General features: G+C 41.5%; 1 protein-coding gene across 1 annotated transcript in view; it reads right to left on the bottom strand.

Annotated features, from left to right (window-relative positions):
* The window catches only part of vezt (vezatin, adherens junctions transmembrane protein), a 103,780-nt gene that overhangs the window by 46,781 nt on the left and 34,283 nt on the right, over positions 1-22,716 (bottom strand). Inside the window, exons 3-4 of the mRNA XM_060843048.1 lie at positions 6,838-6,915; positions 4,034-4,117 (exon numbers count right to left, since the gene is read on the bottom strand). Of these exons, the coding sequence (XP_060699031.1) occupies positions 4,034-4,117; positions 6,838-6,915 (162 nt within the window). The remainder of the gene's footprint in view (positions 1-4,033; positions 4,118-6,837; positions 6,916-22,716) is intronic.

Here is a 22,716-nt window from a genome sequence, read left to right as displayed (position 1 = left end):
AAATCAACATCCATTTTAAATAGATGTTTACTCAGTAAACAATAATTTGTTGTCATTAGTCATTTCTATGGAAGTAACACTACAAACGATCTTAATAGCAGGCTCACTGACTTCTGGAAGAGAAATGTATAGAAGATAAAGTACATCTCATGAGTATAAAGAAGTACTTAAGGGTTCAATTAAGATCATAAACAAGGAGTAGAACAAAAAGACTTTTAAAATGTAATTTAAATTTCAAGGCTGTATATATTGGGAACACACTGAAAATTATCCTCTCTCTTGCACACCATCACTCCTGACATTAACACACACTACATTTATATAATGCCTTTAACACAGTAAAGCTAATGTTTTGTTCAAAAGCAATATTGAACAACATGAAACAATTTTGTTGGCCATTTGCAGACAGATGCTGGACGATGGGAAGGGACTGGTATGGGACAAGATGCATCTTTTGAAATTCAGTTCAAACTCAAGTAGGACATAGACATACACAATATCAGTTTCAAAGTGAGTGTCTAGCATGGATCACAGAAACAGAACTTAGAGCAAGAAGCTTTTGACAAGAACCAAGCAATCAATTTGGTCTTGGCAAAGTTCAGGTGGAGTAAGTTCTACATTATCTATGATTTATCATTACATAAGATGATGAAAGAACATTAGTAATAATTTGGTTGATTATACTGGCAAGGGGTTGAGCAGAGTTTTGAGCAGACAAAAGAAAGCTGATTTGGTACCTAGAAATAATGTCTTAGAGCATGCCATACGAGCAGCAGTTTCATTAGGACACTCAAGTAGAAAAACAATAAAGGTATCTTACAAAAGTCACTTCTAATTTTCTTGAGGCTTCCACATCTTTCAGAATTAAAAATGATAACGAATTTGGCATTTATATTTGGAGATTCTCTTGGGACACAGTTGCGCTGCCCATTTTAGTAAACATCTAAGTTCAGGTATGTGTGTGGACTGTTGAATATTCAAGGACAGAATTGCATAACATAGATGTGACACAAGATGTTGAGATAGAAACTGGATACACTCTGAGAAGAAAGTGCTTCCTCAATCTTTTCAATCATTATTTGAGAAGCACCTTTTTGAGATTAGATGAGTACAATTTACTGAACTCCTCTGTTTTATAGCAAGCAAACTCACTGAAACTGCTCTGGTTCAGACTTCCAAATTTGCTCAGCTCTGAGCTTAAGCTAAGCTGCTTTCCCTTCACTAACCCAGGCTTCCTTCCCACAAGTCTAGCTGGCTGACTGCCATATGTGTTCTTATGAAGTGAGTTTTCATAGGAAGTGGAAGGGCAAGGCTCTGGTTCCTTGCCTGTTCAGGGATTAACCAGGAGCCTCTCAATTATACAGACTACCACCCTCTCTGCCTTTGAGAATGTAATTCTCAGTACACACCTCATGTAGCCCTGAAATTAAGACAGCTGTTATAAGTCTAATTATTTCAAGAGGGAAACACAGATGAGAAGGGGTGATTAACCTTGGTGGGAAATGATTGCAATTGACCATCTGCCCTTTGCACCCACAATTCGATTTACTTTCCATAAAGATCAATGTAAAGTGAAATGAAGTAGTGCATAAAATGGGTGGTCGACCTGGATTTATCAGCTTCACTCTGAGCAGACTAGGGCAGATTGGTTTCTGACTGCAGCAGCTTATTCTACTGTGGAATCCGTTCAGTCAGAGCTCTAGCTGCCTTATCTATGAAAATGAGAAATTTAAAACATTTTGAACAGAACTTCAAGAAGCAAACTGATCAAATGCATTTGGTAGGGTCGGGGGTTACAAAAATATTAACTTAAAATATTTGTTTACTTACTACTATATAGCAGATGAGCTGAGCGAGCTGATTTGATCTTTCAAGACAAGCAAGTAGTCCTGTACTGGTTTTCTAAAGTTAGGTGTTTGCAATGAAGGGAGATGCAAAATTCAGACTTACAACCTTTGAACTCAACATCGAGTTCAACAAATTCAGACCATGTACTCTGTCCTCCATTTTGTTATCATTACCTAACTCCCTTCCCATGCCCAGTGTTTTGTTTTCAATAAGAGCTGACTGATGCTCTGCTATTGACACCTACCTAGACCCATCACTGTTCCGTGGAACAATCAACATTCCCTTTACTTTTTGTAGAATCCCTACAGTGTGGAAACAGGCCATTTGGCGCTACAATTCCAACCCATTCCCCTACCGCATTACTCCATATTTTACCCATGACTAATGCACCTAACCTACACCTCCCTCAACCCAGCACCGCCCTCCTAACCTGCAATCTTCTTCCTGACCTCTCCGCCCCCACCCCACTCCGGCCTATCACCCTCACCTTGACCTCCTTCCACCTATCCCACCTCCATCGCCCCTCCCCCAAGTCCCTCCTCCCTACCTTTTATCTTAGCCTGCTTGGCTACTCTCTCTCATTCCTGATGAAGGGCTTATGCTCGAAACGTCGAATTCTCTATTCCTGAGATGCTGCCTGGCCTGCTGTGCTTTGACCAGCAACACATTTTCAGCTGTGATCTCCAGCATCTGCAGACCTCATTTTTTACACCTCCCTGAACACTATCGGCAATTTAGCATGGCCAATTCCCCCAACCTGCATATCTTTGGATTGTGGGAGGAAATCCACACAGACACAGAGAATGTGCAAATTCCATACAGACTGTCTCCTGAGACTGGAATTGAACCCAGGTCCCTGGCACTGTAAGGCAACAGTGCTATCCACTGAGCCACCATGTCACCCATTCGATACTGTGATCTCAAATCTCTTTTCGTCCCTAATCTTCTCTGATGCTTCTTTGTTTCACTTGCGCCTCTCCACCTTTTTTCTACATGATAAAACCCATCACTTTTCCACCTCTCTTCAGTTTCAAGACTCAAAACATTAATATGCTTTATCTCTCTACAGATGCTGCCAGACTTGCTGACTTTCTTGAGTCTTTCTGTTTTTATTTCAGATTTCTAGAATCCATGTTTTGCTTTTGCAATATCTGTATGTTATGTCCAGTTCACACAAAACGATTGATTACCAATAATTAAATCAATTTATTTAAGCTTTTCAGTTTTAAGGCATTTAACATTCATCACAGACTTGCCCGATATCAAACATGATTGGGGATGTAACAGATATTCCTTCTGGCATAAACTATACAGTCTCACAAAAGCTTCTCCAATCGTTTCATAGGTGGACTGAGAAACACTTTGGCAAGATCAGGCCAGGTACAATTCATTGAACTGCTTGGTCTTATAGGCAGTAGGCTCAAATGCTTTTGTGGCTTTGAGTTATAATGCTCTTGAATGCATCAGAAAAAGACAAATAGGCTTGGTTGTCCTCTCCGTCTCGCCCCACCTCTCCTTCACTTATGTTGTCATTGTACTGCCCCTGTATGTATAAATTGGTAACCAATTCAGAAATATGCGTTTGACGGTGGAAAGAAAACCTGCTACTTAGTAGCATCTCTGGGTATATATAAAGCAAAAAATAAGGAAATAAGGTTAGGTTAATTGGCCAAGCTAAATTACCAGTAGTGTTAGGTGAAGGGGTAAATGTAGGGGAATGGGTCTGGGCGGGTTATGCTTCAGTGGGTCGGTGTGGACTTGTTGGGCCGAAGGGCCTGTTTCCCCACTATTAGTAATCTGGGCGGCACGGTGGCATAGTGGTTAGCACTGCTGCCTCACAGCGCCTTAGACCTGGGTTCAATTCCCGACTCAGGCGACTGACTGTGTGGAGTTTGCACGTTCTCCCCGTGTCTGCGTGGGTTTCCTCTGGGTGCTCCGGTTTCCTCCCACAGTCCAAAGATGTGCGGGTCAGGTGAATTGGCCATGCTAAATTGCCCATAGTGTTAGGTAAGGGGTAAATGTAGGGGTATGGGTGGGTTGCGCTTCAGCGGGTCGGTGTGGACTTGTTGGGCCGAAGGGCCTGTTTCCACACTGTAAGTAATCTAATCTAATCTAATCTAAAAAATACATTTCAGGATGGAAAAACCCGCAAATGAAGTTGTAGGTTTGTTATGTGGAAACTTACCAATGATTCTAAATCAATGATTTTCGTTCCAGTGAACGGATTCCATTTGTGAAGAACATTAACACACTTCTGTAAAAGGCTTTCCTGCATTATGATAGAAAACAACACTTAAGACATTGATCACAATTTCAGACAGATAACATAAATCAGTTGCACTAATGAAGTTAAATAATCTTTGTTCATTTGGCTGCAAATTACAAGACAATTTTTTTTAACAAGAAACTTTGCCATTTCAGCATCTCTCACTCACTTTTAATGCATCATATCTTGTTTAATTCTGTGCAATAACCTTTCCCTCATCATTATATCAAGTGGCCCCTGTTTCTGGGCTTGCAAACAAGATGCTGAGTATTGTAATTTTCTTTAACTCTATTCCATTATTCTCTCAGTTGCTTCGATTTGATTTATAAAATTGCCTGGAGATATCTGTAAACCTTTAAGAGACACAAGCACAGCTTTCAACTCAAATGTGTAATTCATGTTTTTATCAATCTTCATGTTCGTGTTTCACCAACAATGTGTACAATAAAACCCCATGAAGAATTTCAATGGAGCCATATAATGCAAATTTAATGCAGAGCTACCTAGTGCATTACAGTACCCTGTGTTTAAAGCACATGTTTATAGTTTATATTGATTTTACTATTGCCTATATTGACCTTATTCACTGATGTACAAGTTATGTTAAAACATAATTGCCCGGTAGTGTTAGGTGCATTAGTCAGACCGAAATGGGTCTGGGGGAGTTACTCTTCGGAGGGTCAGTGTGGACTGGTTGGGCCGAAGGGCCTGTTTCCACACTGTAGGTAATTTAATCTATTAAGCTTATCTTCATAGTGGGACCAGTCCAACCTAGGCAACAACCTAATGAACCTCTTCCGCACCACCTCCAGTACAACCATAGCCTTCCTGTAGTGTGGCAAGTACAACCTCACACAATACTCCAGATATGGCAATAACATTACAAACAGCTCCAGCATAACTTTCTCTTGTATTTAGTGCTTTGACTACTAAAAACAAATATTGCATATGCCTTTCTAATCACCTTATGTACCTGTCCTGCTTCCATCATGGACGTCCACACTAAGATTCTTCAGATCCATTGTACTTCTGAGAGTCCCACCAAATCTCAGGAGCAGGATTGAACCCCCAAATCACCGATTAGGACAAGAAAGTGTTTCCGATTGAAAGTGGGAGATCAGCCAAGTTCTGTTACAATAGTCAAGACTAGAGGTGATAAAGAAATGAATGAGGGCTTCAGCAGTAAATAAGCTGAGGCAGGGATACTGTCAGGTGACATAATAGAGGTGAAGACATGCATTCTAAATTATGGCATCTAAGTGTGGCGAGAAGCTTATCTCGGGGTTAGAATGATGCCAAGGTTGTGAACCATTCAGTTCAGTCTAAGAGAGTTACCAAGGAGGGGGGTTATATTCTCAGAGAGGTATGCAGCTGGCAGCTAGAGAACAGAGTTTGTAGTAGGGACCTAAGTTAATTGTTTGGTCTTCACAATATTTAAAGTGGAGGACATTTTTGCTCAACCTGTGCTGGTCAGGTAGAGTTGCATATCATCAGTAGGGATGCAAAATCGAACATGTTTCTGGAGGATGTTGCCAAGTTCAAGTCGGTAGGGAGTAAGGGTTGCTCCTCACCTTAACCTCAATTTGAGACTGATAGGAAAAAGTCATGGGTAACAGGAACAGGTCAGCAGCTTGGGGATGAAATGATTGTATTGCGGAGGTTAAGGCACCTCCCTGAACGGCCACCTCTCCACATCTAGAGCACAAGCTTCTCTTCACTCCACAAGATCAGTCAAACCCCCCCACACCCCCAATCATAAATGTTCCCTCCGCCATTGCACCCTCCATCAACACTGCCGTCCCACTCTTCACAGACACTCAGGCTTCACCATCAGTCATGCTCCTTTAACATTTTGTCCCTATACAAACACTTTTTGTGCCATCCAATTTAACATGATTGGCCATCTTGAATATATGACTCTTTGTTTATTAATCCAAACTTTTTCTTTCACATTGCAACTAAGGTTTAACATTATTTCTTCATTTTTCTACTTTATACTAAGGGGAACTGTAGTGATGAACTTTTTAATTTATTTTTCTATTTTGTACCTAGATACCTTTATACTTAAGATGGCATCGGGAATAGCAACATTGTACACTTTCCACTATACTATTATAGAAAGTGAGGATTGCAGATGCTGGGGATCAGAGTCGAAAGTGTGGTGCAGGAAAAGCACAGCAGGTTAGGCAGCATCTGAGGAGTGGGAGAATCGACATTTCGGCACAAGCCCTTTATCAGGAAATAATGATCCTGATCGAAATGTCGATTCTCCTGTTCCTTGGATACTGCTTGATCTGCTGTGCTTTCCCAGCACCACACTCTCGGCTATACTCCTGTAATCCAGTACAACAGAGCACGTGGCAAAAAAATCTAAACCTAAAGTTTGTAGTCACAAGATTACTTCCAATTCACTATAATTTTTTGAGTTAATTTCTTCTCTGGAACTTTGTCAAATGCCTTATGGAAGTCCATTCAGGCAACATTGGTAGCAAATTCTTTACATACTGTATTAGTGACCTTTTCTAAACTTTGACCGCAACAATCAAAAATGACCCACCCTTCAACAATTGATATAGACCCTCTATTCACTAAAATTCATTTCAGTGTATTGCTAAAAACCTGTCAAACTTTGACTCCCTCCAAAGTCAGACCCAGTGGCTTTAACAATATCAATTAAATATTCCTGCAAATATCCTAAAGCTTATCAAACAATAACTGCCTACCTTTGAGCCAGAAGGCCTGGGTTCAAGTCCCAACTGCTTCAGAAGTGCGTCACATCTGAACAGATTGATTAAAAATATCTATAAAACAATTTTAGGACACCAGTAAATGCCTCACTTAAATCTTCCAGGCGTAACCAATCAAACATCAATTTACCTCTGAATCTGGCAATAATTGGGTCTTTGACTACAAAGTTCAACATACAACCTATCAAAAACTTCAGAAGTTGTTTAATACCTCCCATTATTTTAATTCACTGAATTACTTCATTCTATTGATAATTTGCGGGCGGGAGGGGGCTGTAGGAAGTGGTGGAGAGAATAAAGTACTGCAGATGACCATGAACACTGACCAATATTTCTGCTTAACTTCCAGGTGGAGTGCACACCATGTGTCTTATACAAATCTTGCTGATCGAGCTCTAGCTTGTTTAATTACATTTTTCGGTCAAGTCGTAAGGTTACTTTTCAGTCAGTCATTCATTATTACAGGAATGTCTCCAATCATTTGATTCAACATCAACATCGATTCTCCTGCTCCTCAGATACTGCCTGACCTGCTGTGCTTTTCCAGCACCACACTCTCAACTTTGATCTCCAGCATGCGCAGTCCTCACTTTGTCCAGAGGAAATATGTGCCAGACTGCCATTTTAATAAATAATACTCATTTTATAAATTGATTATTGAGTTTTTGTAAATAGTTCTTCTAAATCAACAAATTTTGATGTACTGTTTGTAATATTCTAATCATTCACAAGATATGGCCTCTATCACAGGAAATATTATCTACATGTCATCCACTGACACAGGAGACCACAAAAATCCATATAATGATCTTCCTTGATCAAAGTAAGCTTCACCTATAATGTTTTGGTGTTATTAAAATAGATAACCTTTCACAGTACAGAGTTATTTCTCTTTCTCATGGGGAGTTTTTTTGTCGCATAGTTTGCAGCACCAATCAGAATTAAAGGCATGTGTCATTACGGCATATAAAATTCCAAAGGTGACTGTTCCGCATTCCTGTATTCCTATATTGACAATAATTTTTCTTCTGTTATCACAATACACAGTTCAAAGTCTATTTTGTATAAAGCGTATAAGATGTAGAAGTAGGCCATTCAGACCATTAGTCTGCTTCACTATTCAATGAGATCATGGCTGATCTAATTATTCTCAACTCCACTTTCGTGCCTTTGCCAACGCCCCTAGATTCTATTCAATTGAAAATCTTTCTGTCTCTATCTTGGATATACTAAGTGGCACTGTCTCCACAGCCCTCTGCAGTAAAGAACTGCACAGATTCATTACCCTCAAAAAGGAGAAATTCCTCCTTGTTCCTGTTTTAAAAGAACAATCCCTTTTTCTGAGATATGCCCTCTGTCCTTGACTGTCTTAAAAGGGGAAAAACCTTTCTGCTCTACCCAGTCAAGTTCCTGAGAATCTTGTATGCTTTAATCTTGACCTCTCATTTTTTAAAACTTCAACAAGAACAGACTCAACCGAGACAATCTCTGCTCTTATGAAACTCCCTGTAAAACGGAGATCAACCTTAAGAACCTTCCTTGAACTACCTACAATGCCGGTATATCTTTCACTATTGTAGGAAAACAAAACTGTTTACAGTATTCCAGGTATGGTCTGATTACTGTGCAGTATAGTTTTAACAAAACATATCTATTTGTAGAGTCTATTCCTTTGAAATAAAGCCTAACATTTTACTTGCCTTATATATCACCTGCTGAAATTGTATCCTAGCTTTGAGATTTGTACACAACAACCTTCCAAATTTCTTTATGTTGCAGTTTTCTGCAGTCCTTCTCCATTTAAATAATATTCGGCTCTTCTATTCTTCCTGCTAAAATGCATAACCTAGTATTTTCCCATATTATATTCCATCTGCCAAATTTTCCCACTCACTTAATCTATGTCTGTCTGCAGATTATTGGTGTATTCCACCATTTGACTTCCACTTGTTTTTTGCCAGCTGCAAAGTAGGAAATCGTTACATTCACTACTCTCATTCAAGTCATTACTACATATTGTAAACAATTGTGGCCCCAGCACTGATCCATTCGCACTCCACTAATTATAGGTTGTCATCCTGAAAATGCACCCTCTTATCCCAGTTCTGTTTTCCATAAGATAGCCAATCCTTTATTCACACGAATATGCCATCTCTAATACCATGGGCCCTTACCTATTAAATAGCCTTATGTGTGGTACCATATCAAATGCCCTTTGGAAATCCAAATATATTTCATTTACTGGTTCCCCTTTATCTTTCTTCCTTGCTACCTCAAAGATTCTAAAGAATTTGTCAGGTATGAAGCCTTGTTAACATTGTTCAATAATGATTTGGCGTCGCTCCGAAAGCTAGTGTGCTTCCAATTAAACCTGTTGGATTATAACCTGGTGCTGTGTGATCTTTAATACTGTTCAATTAGGTTATGTATTTCTAAATGCTCTGGTATAACATCCTTTATAATAGACTTTAATGTGGAACAGTGGTAATGTCCTTGCCTCTGGACCAGAAGACCTGGGTTCAACTATCACTTGACGCAGAGATGCATCATAATATGTCTGAAGAGTTTGATTAAAAAAATTCTAGAACTTTATATTTACCTATGATAACAGGCCTAAATAGTCTATTGTTATCCTTTGTATATTTGCCTTTTCGAATAACAGTACGATATCAGGAGTTTTCTACCCTGAGATTTTTCCAGGATCTAAGGATTCTTCCAAGATTACTAATAGTGCATCCACTACCCCTGTAGCTAGTTCCATTTAATATCCTAGGATGCAACCCATCAGGTCCAGTTGACGTACTGCCCTTTAGCTACATTAGTTTACATAGCAAATTTTTTCTAGTGATAGTTATAGTTTTCTTTTCTCTTCCCCCAACCCCTCCCCCAGAAAACACACTGATGAGGATTTATGTAGCAGCTTCAGAAACCACACAGACAAGGAGTTATATCAGGAGATTCAGAAATCACACAAACATGGTGTTATACCAGCACTTCAGAAATCACACTGGTAAGGAGGTATACATCAGATGAAGAGTTACACAGCAAATTCAGAAATCTCACAAATGAGTTATGAAGCAACTTCAATGACTCTACAGATGAGGGCTATGCAGAATATTCAGAAATCAACTATGAGAAGTTATGCAGCAGATTCAGAAATCATAAAGAAGGAATTACACAGAAGATTTCAAAATCTCTCAGCTGAGGAACGTACAGCACATTCAGACAAAGCAGAGTTGTGGTGTAACGCAGCAGGTTCAGAAATTGCAGTTGAAGTATTATGCAGAAGAGGCATTTCTCTATTAGATTAGATTTCCTTTCAGTGTGAAAACAGGCCCTTCAGTACAACAAATCCACACCAACCCTCCGAACAGTAACCCATCCAGACCCATTTCCCTCTGACTCATACACCTAACACTATGGGCAATTTAGCATGGCCAATTCACCTGACCCGCGCATCTTTGGACTGTGGGAGGAAACCAGAGCACCCGGAGGAAACCCATGCAGACACAGGGAGCATGTGCAAACTCCACACTGACAGTCGTCAGTGGCTGAAATCGAACCTGGGACCTTGGCGCTATGAGGCAACAGTGCTAACCACTGAGCCGCTGTTGCCACAAGTTCACTATCTAGTCATTTTTTTATCTTCTTCAATCCATAGGACCATAAGATGCAGGAATAGAAATAGGTCATTCAACCATTCAATGAGATTGTGACTGATCTGATAATCCTCAATTGTACTTCCTTGCTTTTTCCCTGTAACGCTGGATTCCCTGACTAATCAAAAGTCACTTGACCTTGATTATACTTAGCAACATAGCCCTGTGCGGCAAATAATTCCACAGAAACTAACATAGAATATGGACCAAACAGTGCAAACTTGGCAACATGTGTGGACAGAGAAACCATCAATGCATTGAGTCCAGAATGACTCACCCTCAGAATTTGAATGCTTCTCCCTCCATAGATGCTGTCACTCTAGCTGAGTTTCTCCAACATTTAACACATTTGTTTCAGATTTCCAGCACCCACAGTATTTTGCCTTTATGAAAGAATTCCACAGATTCAATACAGTCTCAGAAGAAATTCCACCTCTTCTCCATCTAAAATGAGCGACTGCTTTTTATGAGATTAAGCCCTCAGGTTCTAAACTCTCACACAAGGAAAAACAACCTCTGTGCATGTAGCCTATCATAGGATTTCATATATTCCAATAAGATTGCCTTTCATTCTTCTAATTCCAATGAGTACAAAACTAACCTACTCAAACTGTCTTCATAAGAGTCCTTTTTTGTTTGTTGCTTATTGATTTGTAGGACGAGAGATCACTGGCTAGGTAAGTATTTACTACTCGTCCCTCCCTACCCTCGAGTAGATAGCAGTGAGCTGCATTCTTGAAATGCTACAGGTCATGTGCTGTAGGTAGACCACAATACTGTTGAGGAGGGAATTCCAGGATTTTGACCCAGTGGTACTGACGAAATAGTGATATACTTTCAAGTTAGGCTGGTGAGTGGCCTGGAGGGGAATTTGCACGTGATGTTCCCAGTTATTTGTTGCCCTTGTCATTCGAGATGGAAGTGAATTTCAGCAGTGCATCCTATAAATGTTACACCCTGCTACTACTGAGCGTTGGTGGTGGAGGGAGTGAATGTTTGTAGACATAGTGCCAATCAAGTGAGCTGCTTTGCCCTGGAAGGTGTCAAGCTTCTTCGGTGTTGTTGGATCTACACTCCTTCAGGTAGGTGGGGGGTATTTCATCACATTTCTAGCTTGTGGATGGTGGACAGACTTTGGGGAGTCAGGTGAGTTACTTGCTGCAATATTCTCTAGTCTCTGACCTACTCTTTCTATTTAGTTGGTGAGTCCAGTTCAGCTTCTTGCTAATGGTAACCCTCAGGATGCTGATAGTAATGGTAATGCCATTGAATATCAGTGGGTGGTGGTTAGATTATCTCTTATTGGAAATGGTCACTGCCTAGTTTTTGTGTGGTGCAACTGTCACTTTCAGCACAAGCCTGGATATTGTCCAGGTGGTGTTGCATTTGAAAATGGATATTTTCAGAATCTGGTTATAAGCCTAGTAACCCTTCTGTGGACTACTTCTAATGCCAGTCCATCTTTCGTTAATAAGGGGCCCAAAACTGTTCACAGTATTCTAGCTGAGTGTGTTGTATAGTTTTAGCAAATCTTCCCTAATATACATATTCCCTTTGAAACAAAGGACAATGCTCTTTTTGCCTTCTCCATTACCAGTCGTTGGACGCTAGCTTTTCGTGATTCGGACACCAGAACTCCCAAATCCCTCTGTACTGCAGCTTTCTGCAGTCTTTCCCTATTTAAATAATATTCAGCTTCTCTAATCTTCTTGGCAAACAGCTTAACCTTACGTGTTCCCAGCACTATACTCCTTCTATCAAGTAGTTTGCCCACTCGCTTAACTTGTCTATATCGCTCTATATTACCTTCACCACTTGCCTTTTCACCCATTTTTGCATTGTCTGAAAACTTGATTTTAGTACATTCACTTCATACACTAAAGTCAGTAATAATATTGTAAATAATTGTGGGCCCAGCAATGATTCCTGTGGCACAGCATCACTACAGGTTGCCATCCTGAATCATAGAATTCCTATAGTGTGGAAACAGGCCTTTCAGCCCATCGAGTCCACACCAACCTCCTGAACAGCATTCCATTTAGACCTACAATCCCTACCCTATTCCCATAACCCTGCATTTTCCCAGGCTAATCCATCCAGCCACCACATCTTTGGACTGTGGAGGAAACCAGACCACCTGGTGAAAATTCACATAGACATGGGGAGAACGTGCAAACTTCGCCCAAGAGTGGAATCGAATCTGGGTCCTTGGCACTGTGAGGCATCAATGCTAACCACTGAGGCCTGAAAGTGCCCCCTATATTCTAACTCTGTCTTCTATTAGTTAAACAATCCCCTATCTATGTTAATGCAGTAACTCCAACACTGTGGTCTCTTATTATTTCATTAAGTAGTTGAAAGCGTGGAACATTAAAACACAAATTCAAATATATTTGCCCCACTATGACTCTATGACATCAACTGTCCTGCTTGTCTTAAAGAATTCTGGTAAATTTGCCAGGCTTGACTTCCTGTTCATTAAGGTATTTGAATTCTGCTTGGTCACATTATGTATTTCTAAGTGCTCTGCTATCACACAGATTCTTCTATTTTGCCAATAATAGATGTCATGCTAACTGGCAAATGGTTACCTTTTTTGTGTCATCCCCTTTTTAAATAAAATTGTTATAGTGGCATTTCTCTGTCCTCGGGGAATTTTCCAGAGTGTAAAGATTCTCAGAAGATCTACCAATGCAACCACACCTCCACGAGCACTTCCTTCAATATCCTGGCTTACATCCCATCAGGTCTAAGGTAGTTAGCCCCACTAGCTTCTCTAGCATTTCTTTTTCCTCCAGTAACAGCTACTGTATTTATGTCCTCTCTTCCTATAGCCTTTTGATTATTTAGTAATTTTAGAATGTTGGAATGTAATTCGGAAATTTGGAACAATTTTGAAAACAAAATTGTCAACTTAATATTTTGACTTTAGTTAAATATAAAAATGACCAATTTATAAAACCCTGAAATACCTGAAATCAAGAACAGCATAAAATTCTGAATAAGTTCATATCATTAAATAATTCCTTGAACAATAAAATTTGATCAAGTGCACATTGTTATTGCCCATCAGAAGATGGTGAGTTGCCTTCTTTAACTACTGCAGTAGTGACATAGACATATCCACAATAAAGATAGGAAGCAATTCCAGGATTTTGATACAGCAACTCTCCAAAGAGTTTACCACTAAAAGTGAGCATTTCTGGGAAAGTACAAAATGGTGATACTCATAGGCCATATGGCCCATCAATGTTTCACCATTCAATCATGGCTAATAACGGTTTTCAACCTCATTTTCCCGCTTTCTCCACATAACCTTTGATCCCCTTGGCAACAAAGAACTTATCTATCTTGGTCTTAAATATACTCAATGACCTGACCTCCACAACTTTCTGTGCCAATTAGTTTCACTACTCTCTGGCTAAAATTGTTTCTCCTTATCTCTGTTCTGAAAGGTCTTCTCTTTACTCTAAGGCTGTTTCCTCAGGTCCTCGTCTCTCCTGCCAGTGGAAACATCTTCCCAATGTCCATTTTGTCCAAGCCGTTCAGTATTCTGAAAGTTTCAATCAGATCCCTCATCATCCTTCTAAACTCCGAGTATAGTCCCAGAGTGCTCAAATGTTCCTTGTATGTTAAGCCTCTCATTCCTGGGATTAAGATAATTAAGAAGGATGAGCTGAGATAGGCCCATTGGTGTTTTCTGACTCTTTCTATTTCTGAAATGAAATCAATTTGTGTATGCACTTCCGTCACACATTGTGTTGTATTATACTGGAAACAAACAACTCAACTACTCTGTTTGATAGGGGGCAATAAAATAAATTAAAAGCTGTTGTGATTTTAAATATATGAAAGTTTATCGCTCATTTTCAATTCCAATCAATGAGACTGCTATCTCAAACAATCATGCTGCTCCTTTGCAATAAGGGATTGTTACTGTGTATTTAATGTTAACGTTTAATTAACAATTTTCAGGTGTCCAAGGAAGACTGACAAATACATTAGAAACAAATCGAAGAATGCATTGTAGTGTGTAAAAGAATGGAGAAAAACACTATCAGAGGAGTTGAACCCTAGATGAGATGAGACTCTCAAATATTGAATCACTGGATGACAAAAGCAAATGTATCAGGGCACATTGTTGACCAGCTGCTGGCCAAATAATCGCATGTGCACAGAGCGACTGGCTGGTGGGGAGAAATATGTATGATGCTACATCCCCATGATATCAACTTCAATTGGCTAGGAAAATATCATCATAGAGAGATTGAGATCTGCAGCACAAAAAAAGGTTCTTCAGCTTTTGAGTCTGTGGCAATCAAAAACAACCACCTAACTATTCTAATCTCATTTTCTAGGATTTGGCCCATAGTCTTCTATGCCTTGACATTACAAGTACACACATAAATAGCTGTTAAAGGTTGGGGGTTTCTGCCTACCACCCAGATTCCCATCACCCTCTGAATGAAAAAGGTTTTCTTCACATCCTCTCTAAGTCTCCTGCCACTTAACTTAAAACTATACCGCATGCTCATTGAGCTCTACACCAAGGGGAAAAGTTCCTTCCTGTCTACTCTACCTACACCCCTCAATTTTGAACATCTCAGTCATGGCCTCCCTCAGCCCCAAGGAAAGCATCCTCAGTCTATCCAACCTCTCTTCATAACTAAGATTTTCCAGCCCAGTAACATCCTGGTAAATCTCATTTGCAGCCTTTCCACTGCAACCACATCCCTCCTATAATGTGGGTTCTAGAACTGCACACAACATTCTAGCTTTTTATGCAGTTCCAGTATAACCTTCCTGTTCTTAAACTCTGTGCCTCAGATAACAAAGCTAAGTATCCTATGTGTCTTGTTAACCACTTTATCTACCTGACCCACAAATTTAAGGAACCAGTATTCATGCGCACCAAAATCCCTCTGATCCTTGGTGCATCCCAGGGTCAAAAAATGTGTTGCTAGAAAAGTGCAGCAGGTCAGGCAGCATCCAAGGAGCAGGAGAATCGACGTTTCGGGCATAAGCCCTTCTTCAGGAATGAGGAAGGTGTGCCAAGCAGGCTAAGATAAAAGGTAGGGAGGAGGGACTGGGGGAAGAGGCGTTGGGAATGCTATAGGTGGAAGGAGGTTAAGGTGAGGGTGATAGGCTGGAGAGGGGGTGGGGGCGAAGAGGTTGGGAAGAAGATTGCAGGTCAAGAAGGCGGTGCTGAGTCCGAGAGTTGGGACTGAGATAAGGTGGGGGGAGGGGAAATGAGGAAGCTGGAGAAATCTGCGTTCATTCCTTGTGGTTGGAGGGTTCTAGGCGGAAGATGAAGCGCTCTTCCTCCAGGCGTCATGTTGCCATGGTCTGGTGATGGAGGCGGCCAAGGACCTGCATGTCCTTGGCGGAATGGGAGGGGGAGTTAAAGTGTTCAGCCACGGGGTGGTTGGGTTGGTTGGTGCGGATGTCCTAACATTCACCATGTATTCTCTTGCCTTGTCCTGCCCAACTGTACCACCTCATATTTATCTGGATTGAATTCCATTTGCCACTGATCAGCTCATCTGACAAACCCATCTGTATTCTCCAGGATCACCATCTCTTTCATAGGGCCTTCCAATAACTGACATTAAAAAAAGTGCAGGATGTATTGTAAGAATTCTGCTTGCTCTAAACCTTTTATACAGGTCATGTCTCACAACCCTCATTGAGCATTTTGAGAAGGTGACCAAGCATGTAGATGAGGGTAGGGCAGTTGATGTGGTGTACATGGACTTCAGGAAAGCCTTTGATAAGGTTCCACATGGTAGGTTTTTGGAGATAATGCAGAGGCATGGGATTGAGGGTGACGCAGCAGTTTGGATTAGAAACTGGCTTTCTGAAAGAAGGCAGCGGGTGGTGGTTGATGGAAAATATTCAGCATGGAGTCCGGTTACTAGTGTGCCACGAGGATCTGTTTTGGGAACACTGCTGATTGTCATTTTTATAAATGACTTGGACGCAAACATAGGTGGATGGGTTATTAAGTTTGCAGATGACACTAAATTCAGTGGAGTAGTGGACAGTGTGGAAGAATGTTGAAGGAGGACTTGGATAAACTGCAGAATTGGGCTGAGAGGTGGCAAAGGGAGTTCAATGCAGCTAAATGTGAGGTGATTCACTTTGGGAAGAACAATAGGAAGGCAGAGAAGTGGGTCAATGGAAAGATTCTTGGTAGTGTGGATGTGCAGAGGGATCTTGGAGTCCATGTACATAGATCCCTGAAAGTTGCCACCCAGGTTGATAGTGCTGTAAAGAAGGCATATAGTGTGTTAGGTTTCATTGGTAGAGGGATTGAGATCCTGAGCCACAATGTCATGCTGCAACTTTACAAATGGCTAATGCAGCTGCACTTGGCATATTGTGTACAGTTTTGGTCGCCCCATTACAGGAAGGGTGTGGAATGATTGGAAAAGGTGCAGAGGAAATTTACTATGATGTTGCCTGGTCTGGAGAGAAACTCTTACGAGGAAAGGCTGAGAGACTTGGGTCTGTTCTCACTGGAAAGAAGAAGGCTAAGAGGGGACTTGGTAGAGACATACAAGATGATCACAGGATTAGATAGGGTAGACAGTGGAAGCCTTTTTCCTAGGTTGATGACATCAGCTTGTACGAGGGGGTGTAACTACAAATTGAGGGGTGATAGATTTAAGACAGATGTCAGAGGCAGTTCCTTCACTCAGAGGATGGTAAGGGCATGGAATGCCCTACCTGCCAATGTAGTTAACTCAGCCACATTAGGGAGATTTAAACAATCCTTGGATAAGCACATGGATTATGATGGGATAGTATAGGGGGACAAACTTAGAATAGTTCACAGGTTAACACAACATCGAGGGCTGAAGGGCCTGTTCTGCGCTGTACTGTTCTATATTCTATGACTACCTCAGTGAAGACAGTTCTTGCTGTATCTCCATACTAACCATAATGCAACCAATCAGCATTCTCTTCATGTTTAAGTTGCCGATTCTTCCAAAATCAGTCCTGATGAGTGGAAGATGAAATGCATTGAGTTCATGTCTCATTTGAGCAATGTTTAAATTCTGCACAACTAAGCAATTGTACGTAAATCAGTATTATGTAGACATGTAAGGGGAGGCAATTGCCTAGTGGTATTATCACAAGACTATTAATCCAGAGACACAGCTAATATTGTGGGGATAAAACATAGAACAGGCCCTTCAGCCCTCAACGTTGTGCTGATTTTTTATCCTACTCTAACATCACCCATGTGCCTATCCAAGAGTTGCTAAAGTGTCCCTAATGTATCTGACTCTACTAGCATTTCATTCCACACACCGATCACTCTCTGTGTAAAGAATCTACCTCTGACATCATCCCTAAACCTTCCTCCAGTAACCTTAAAATTATGCCCCCTCGTGACAGGCATTTCCCTCATGGGAAAAGGTCTCTGGCTATCCACTCTATCTATGCCTTCACCAACTTGTACGTCTCTATCAAGTCACCTCTTATCCTTCTTCGCTCCAGTGAGAAAAGTCCTAGCTCCTTCAACCTTTCTTCATCAAACATGCCTTCCATTCCAGGCAGCATCCTGGTAAATCTCTTCTGCACCCCCTCTAAAGCTTCCATGTCCTTTCTGTGATCTATCCAGGACTTTGCAGAGCTACAGCATAACCGTGCAGTGCTTAAACTCAACCCCCCCCCCCCCCCCCCCCCGCCCCCCCCCCCCCCCTGCTGATGAAAGCCAACACACCATATATCTTAACAACCCTATCAACTTGGGCGGCAACTTTGAGGGATCTATGCAGTGGATCCCAAGATCCCTCTGGTCATCCACACCGCCAAGAACCTGCTTTTAATCTTATAATCTGCATTCAAATTCGACCTTCCAAAATGAATCACATCACACTTTTCCAGGTTGAACTCCATCTGCCACTTCTCAGCCCAGCTCTGCATCCTGTCAATGTCCTGTTGCACCCTACAACAGCCCTCCACACAATCCACAACTCTACCAACCTTCATGTCATCGGCAAATTTGCTAATCCACCCTTCCACTTCCTCATCCAAGTTATTTATAAAAATATTCAGCTCCAGGCTGAATACTTTCCATCTACCATCATCCTTTGACTTCAATGGGCCAGCCAATTCCGTATCTAGACAGCCAAGTTTCCCAGTAACCCAGGCCTCCTTACTTTCTGATTGAACCTACCGTGGGGAGCCTTAGCAGCTGCCTTGCTAAAATCCATATATACCACATCCACTGCTCAAACTTTGTCAATATGTTTGTCACTTCCTCAGCCCATTGGCTCATCTGATCAAGATCCCATTGTAATCTGAGGTAACCTTCTTCGCTGTCCACTACACCTCCAATTTTGGTGTCATCAGCAAACTTACTAACTGTACATCTTATGCTTGCATCCAAATCTTTTATGTTAATGACAAAAAGTAGAGGACCCAACACCAATCCTACCATAAGCCCTCAGGACTGACCTTGGCCTACCCTACTGATTGACCTGGAAGGACACCCCAATTGATGAGTGAGCAGCCCCCAAATGACTTATCACCAAGTCTCGACTTTTGCACTGGATCTAAGCAATGAACACAGCCCACACTCAGGACGATAATCACATGGAATCTCTGGCCCCTAAATGCCCGAAGCAGCCAACTGACTACGTTTAAACCTCTGCACTAATATCAGACTATGCCTTGACTTAATGTGGCCCCTGATTAACAACAGCTACCTTTGAAATGACCGAGGAACTACTCCCTTTCAAATCTAAGAGACAACCACTTGATTGAAGCACATGCAATGTACTTGCCATGTAAGCCGCTGGCATATGCTGTGGGTGTGACATGGATGCAGCAGTGTCATACAGCACCCCATCTGTCCCATGAATGATCACTACTAGTAAATGTGACAAACTGCTTGGTTTTGTGTCTGCACTACAAGGCAAGGCCAGACATTATTGTAATCCTGTAAGCTCTGCTTGAGGCAGTAGTGTGCAAATAAGCAAGGCAATGCAGAGATGCTGTACAAAGTGAGCGAGGGCTAAGAAAGCAAGCTATCAGCCCTAAGATGAACCTTGTTAGAATACACGAAATAGGTGCCTGCCCTTTATGCAACATGTAAATGAAAGGCATTAGTGAGCTCTAAAGTGCAGTATTAAAGTGATCCACTGTATTATAAGTGAGTGGGAGATATGCCAAAATGTGGTGAGGCTAATGCATGTTTGATGCCAACCTCTGTTGTAAAGGGGTGCAGGGCATTGCTGTCCATAGAGTGTGCCCGGAGATGTTGGGGAATGCCAGCTAAAATGGACACCCAGAAAAGATGCAAGCCTGCTTAGAACTTTATGTCAGGAATTAACGCAATCTAGTTTCTCTCAGCCATGTGAGAGAGAAGCAAATTGCTTTTAAGTGTGGTGGGAATAGATACCCATGAGATGAAAATGCATGTAAAAAGGTCCCTCTTTATTCACTTGCAAGATTCTCAATGCAGGCAGTAAAATCTTGTATGGAAAAGATTCTTGATGTCAGAAGTCACATTTTTCTGATCTTACCATATTTTCCCACCTGATTCATTATTGTCCATGTCATTCAGGGCTGGAGAGATTCCATCATTTAAAACAACCAAACTATTTCTTAATTCCACATAAATGATTGAAGAGATTACATTCCATTTTTATTCTACATCAAAGTATTGAGCACGTTTACTGTGGAAAAGGCCATGTGACGTATAGAACGTAGAGAAATCTTGATGACATCTTGAAAAAATGTCCATATTACAGAGGAGGAAGTGCTGATGTCTTGAAATGCATAAAAGTGGATACATCCTCAGGACCTGATCAGGTGTACCCTACTCTGTGGGAAGCTAGGGAAGTGCTTGCTGGGCCCCTTGCTGAGATACTTGTATCATCGATAGTCACAGGTGAGGTGCCAGAAGACTGGAGGTTGACTAATGGGATACCACTATTTAAGAAAGGTGGCAAGGACAAGCCAAGGAATTATAGACCGGTGAACCTGACGTCAGTGGTGGGCAGATTGTTGGAGGGAATCCTGAAAGACAGGATTTACATGTATTAGGAAAGGCAAGGATGGATTAGGGATAGTCACCATGGCTTTGTGCACAGGAAATCATGTTTCACAAACTTGATTGAGTTTTTTGAAAAAGTAACAAAGAGAATTGATGAGGGCAGAGCGGTTGACGTGATCTAGATGGACTTCAGTAAGGCGTTCGACAAGGTGACTGGTTAGCAAGGTTAGATCTCATGGAATTCAGGGAGAACTAGCCATTTTGATACAGAACTAGCTGAAAGGTAGAAGACAGAGGGAGGTGATGGAGGGTTGTTTTTCAGACTGAAGGCCTGTGACCAAAGGAATGGCACAAGGATCGGCGCTGGGTCCACTACTTTTCATCATTTACATAAATGATTTGGATGTGAGCATAAGAGGTATAGTTAGCAAATTTGCAGATTAGATTAGATTACTTACAGTGTGGAAACAGGTCCTTCGGCCCAACAAGTCCACACCGACCCTCCGAAGAGCAACCCACCCAGACCCATTCCCCTGCATTTACCCCTTCATCTAACACTATGAGCAATTTAGCACGGTCAATTCACCTAACCTGCACATCTTTGGACTGTGGGAGGAAACCGGAGCACCCCAGAGGAAACCCATGCAGACACGGGGAGAATGTGCACACAGTTGCCTGAGGTGGGAATTGAACCCAGGTCTCTGGCGCTGAGAGGCAGCAGTGCTAACCACTGTGCCACCGTGCCGCCCTGATGACACCAAAATTGGAAGTGCACAGCGAAGAGGGTTACCTCAGATTACAACAGGATCTTGATCAGATGAGCCAATGGACTGAGAAGTAGCAGATGAAGTTTAATTTAGATAAGTGCAAGGTGCTGCATTTTGGGAAAGCAAATCGTAGCAGAACCTATATACTTAATGGTAAGGTCCTAGGGAGTGTTGCTGAACAAAGAGACCTTGGAGTGCAGGTTCATAGCTCCTTGAAAGTAGAGTTGCGGGTAGATAGGGTAGTGAAGAAGGCGTTTGGAATGCTTTCCTTTATTGGTCAGAGTATTGAGTACAGGCATTGGGAGGTCATGTTGTGGCTGTACAGGACATTAGTTAGGCCACTTTTGGAATAGTGTGTAATTCTGGTCTCCTTCCCATTGGGAAGATGTTTTGAAACTTGAAAGGGTTCAGAAAAGATTTACAAGAATATTGCCAGACTTGGAAGATTTGAGCTGTAGGGACAGGTTGAATAGGCTGAGGCTGTTTTCCCTGGAGCATCAGAGGCTGACCTTTATAGAGTCATGAGGGTCCTGGATAGAATAAATAGAAGAAATCTCTTCCCTAGGGTGGGGGAGTCCAGAACTAGAGGGCATAGGTTTAGGGTGAGAGGGGAAAGATATGAGAGACCTAAGAGGCAACTTTTTCATGTGGAGGGTGGTACGTGTATGGAATGAGCTGCCAGAGGAAGTGGTGGAGGCTTGTACACTTGCAACATTTAAAAGGCATCTGGATGGGTACATGAATAGGAAGGGTTTAGAGGGATATGGGCCGGGTGCTAGCAGGTGGGACTAAATTGGGTTGGGATATCTGGTCGGCATGGACGGGTTGGACCAAAGTGTCTGTTTCCATTCTGTACATCTCTATGACTCTAAAATGAAATGCTTGCTTTATGATGGAGACAATATACAATATTTGAAAACTAAGAAGAATCTCACCTTTTACAATGTGAAATAAATCAATCAGTGGAGAAATATTTTTATGCCACTGAAACCCATTAGCTGTGCTCCTTGACATGGTCTTGACTCCTCGTCCCAATGCCTCAAATTCTGATATTCTCATTTCCCGCTTTCGGATTTTTGCATGTTCCGTCCCCCTCGAGTTCTCTAAGCTCCTTCAACATTCCATGAAATCTTCTCGGGAATTCTATCACCAATCTCTCCACCTCTCTGCTCCTTGAAGATGTTCCTTAAAACCTACAATTCTGTCTAAGCTTTTGGGCATCTATTCAAATTTTTTTTTATATGGCTTGGCATAAAATATTTCTTGATATTGCTTAAGTGAAGCACTTTGGAACAGTTTCTTACATTACAGCCCCTATGTAGTCACAAGCTATTGTTGCTTAAACAGGTTATTTGTGGGCGGCACGGTGGCACAGTGGTTAGCACTGCTGCCTCACAGCGCCTGTAGACCCGGGTTC

The sequence above is a fragment of the Hemiscyllium ocellatum genome, chromosome 23 (assembly GCF_020745735.1).
Source record: "Hemiscyllium ocellatum isolate sHemOce1 chromosome 23, sHemOce1.pat.X.cur, whole genome shotgun sequence".
Taxonomy (NCBI): Eukaryota; Metazoa; Chordata; class Chondrichthyes; order Orectolobiformes; family Hemiscylliidae; genus Hemiscyllium; species Hemiscyllium ocellatum.
Note: the sequence above shows the minus strand (reverse complement) of the source record. Positions and strands in the feature narration are given on the sequence as shown.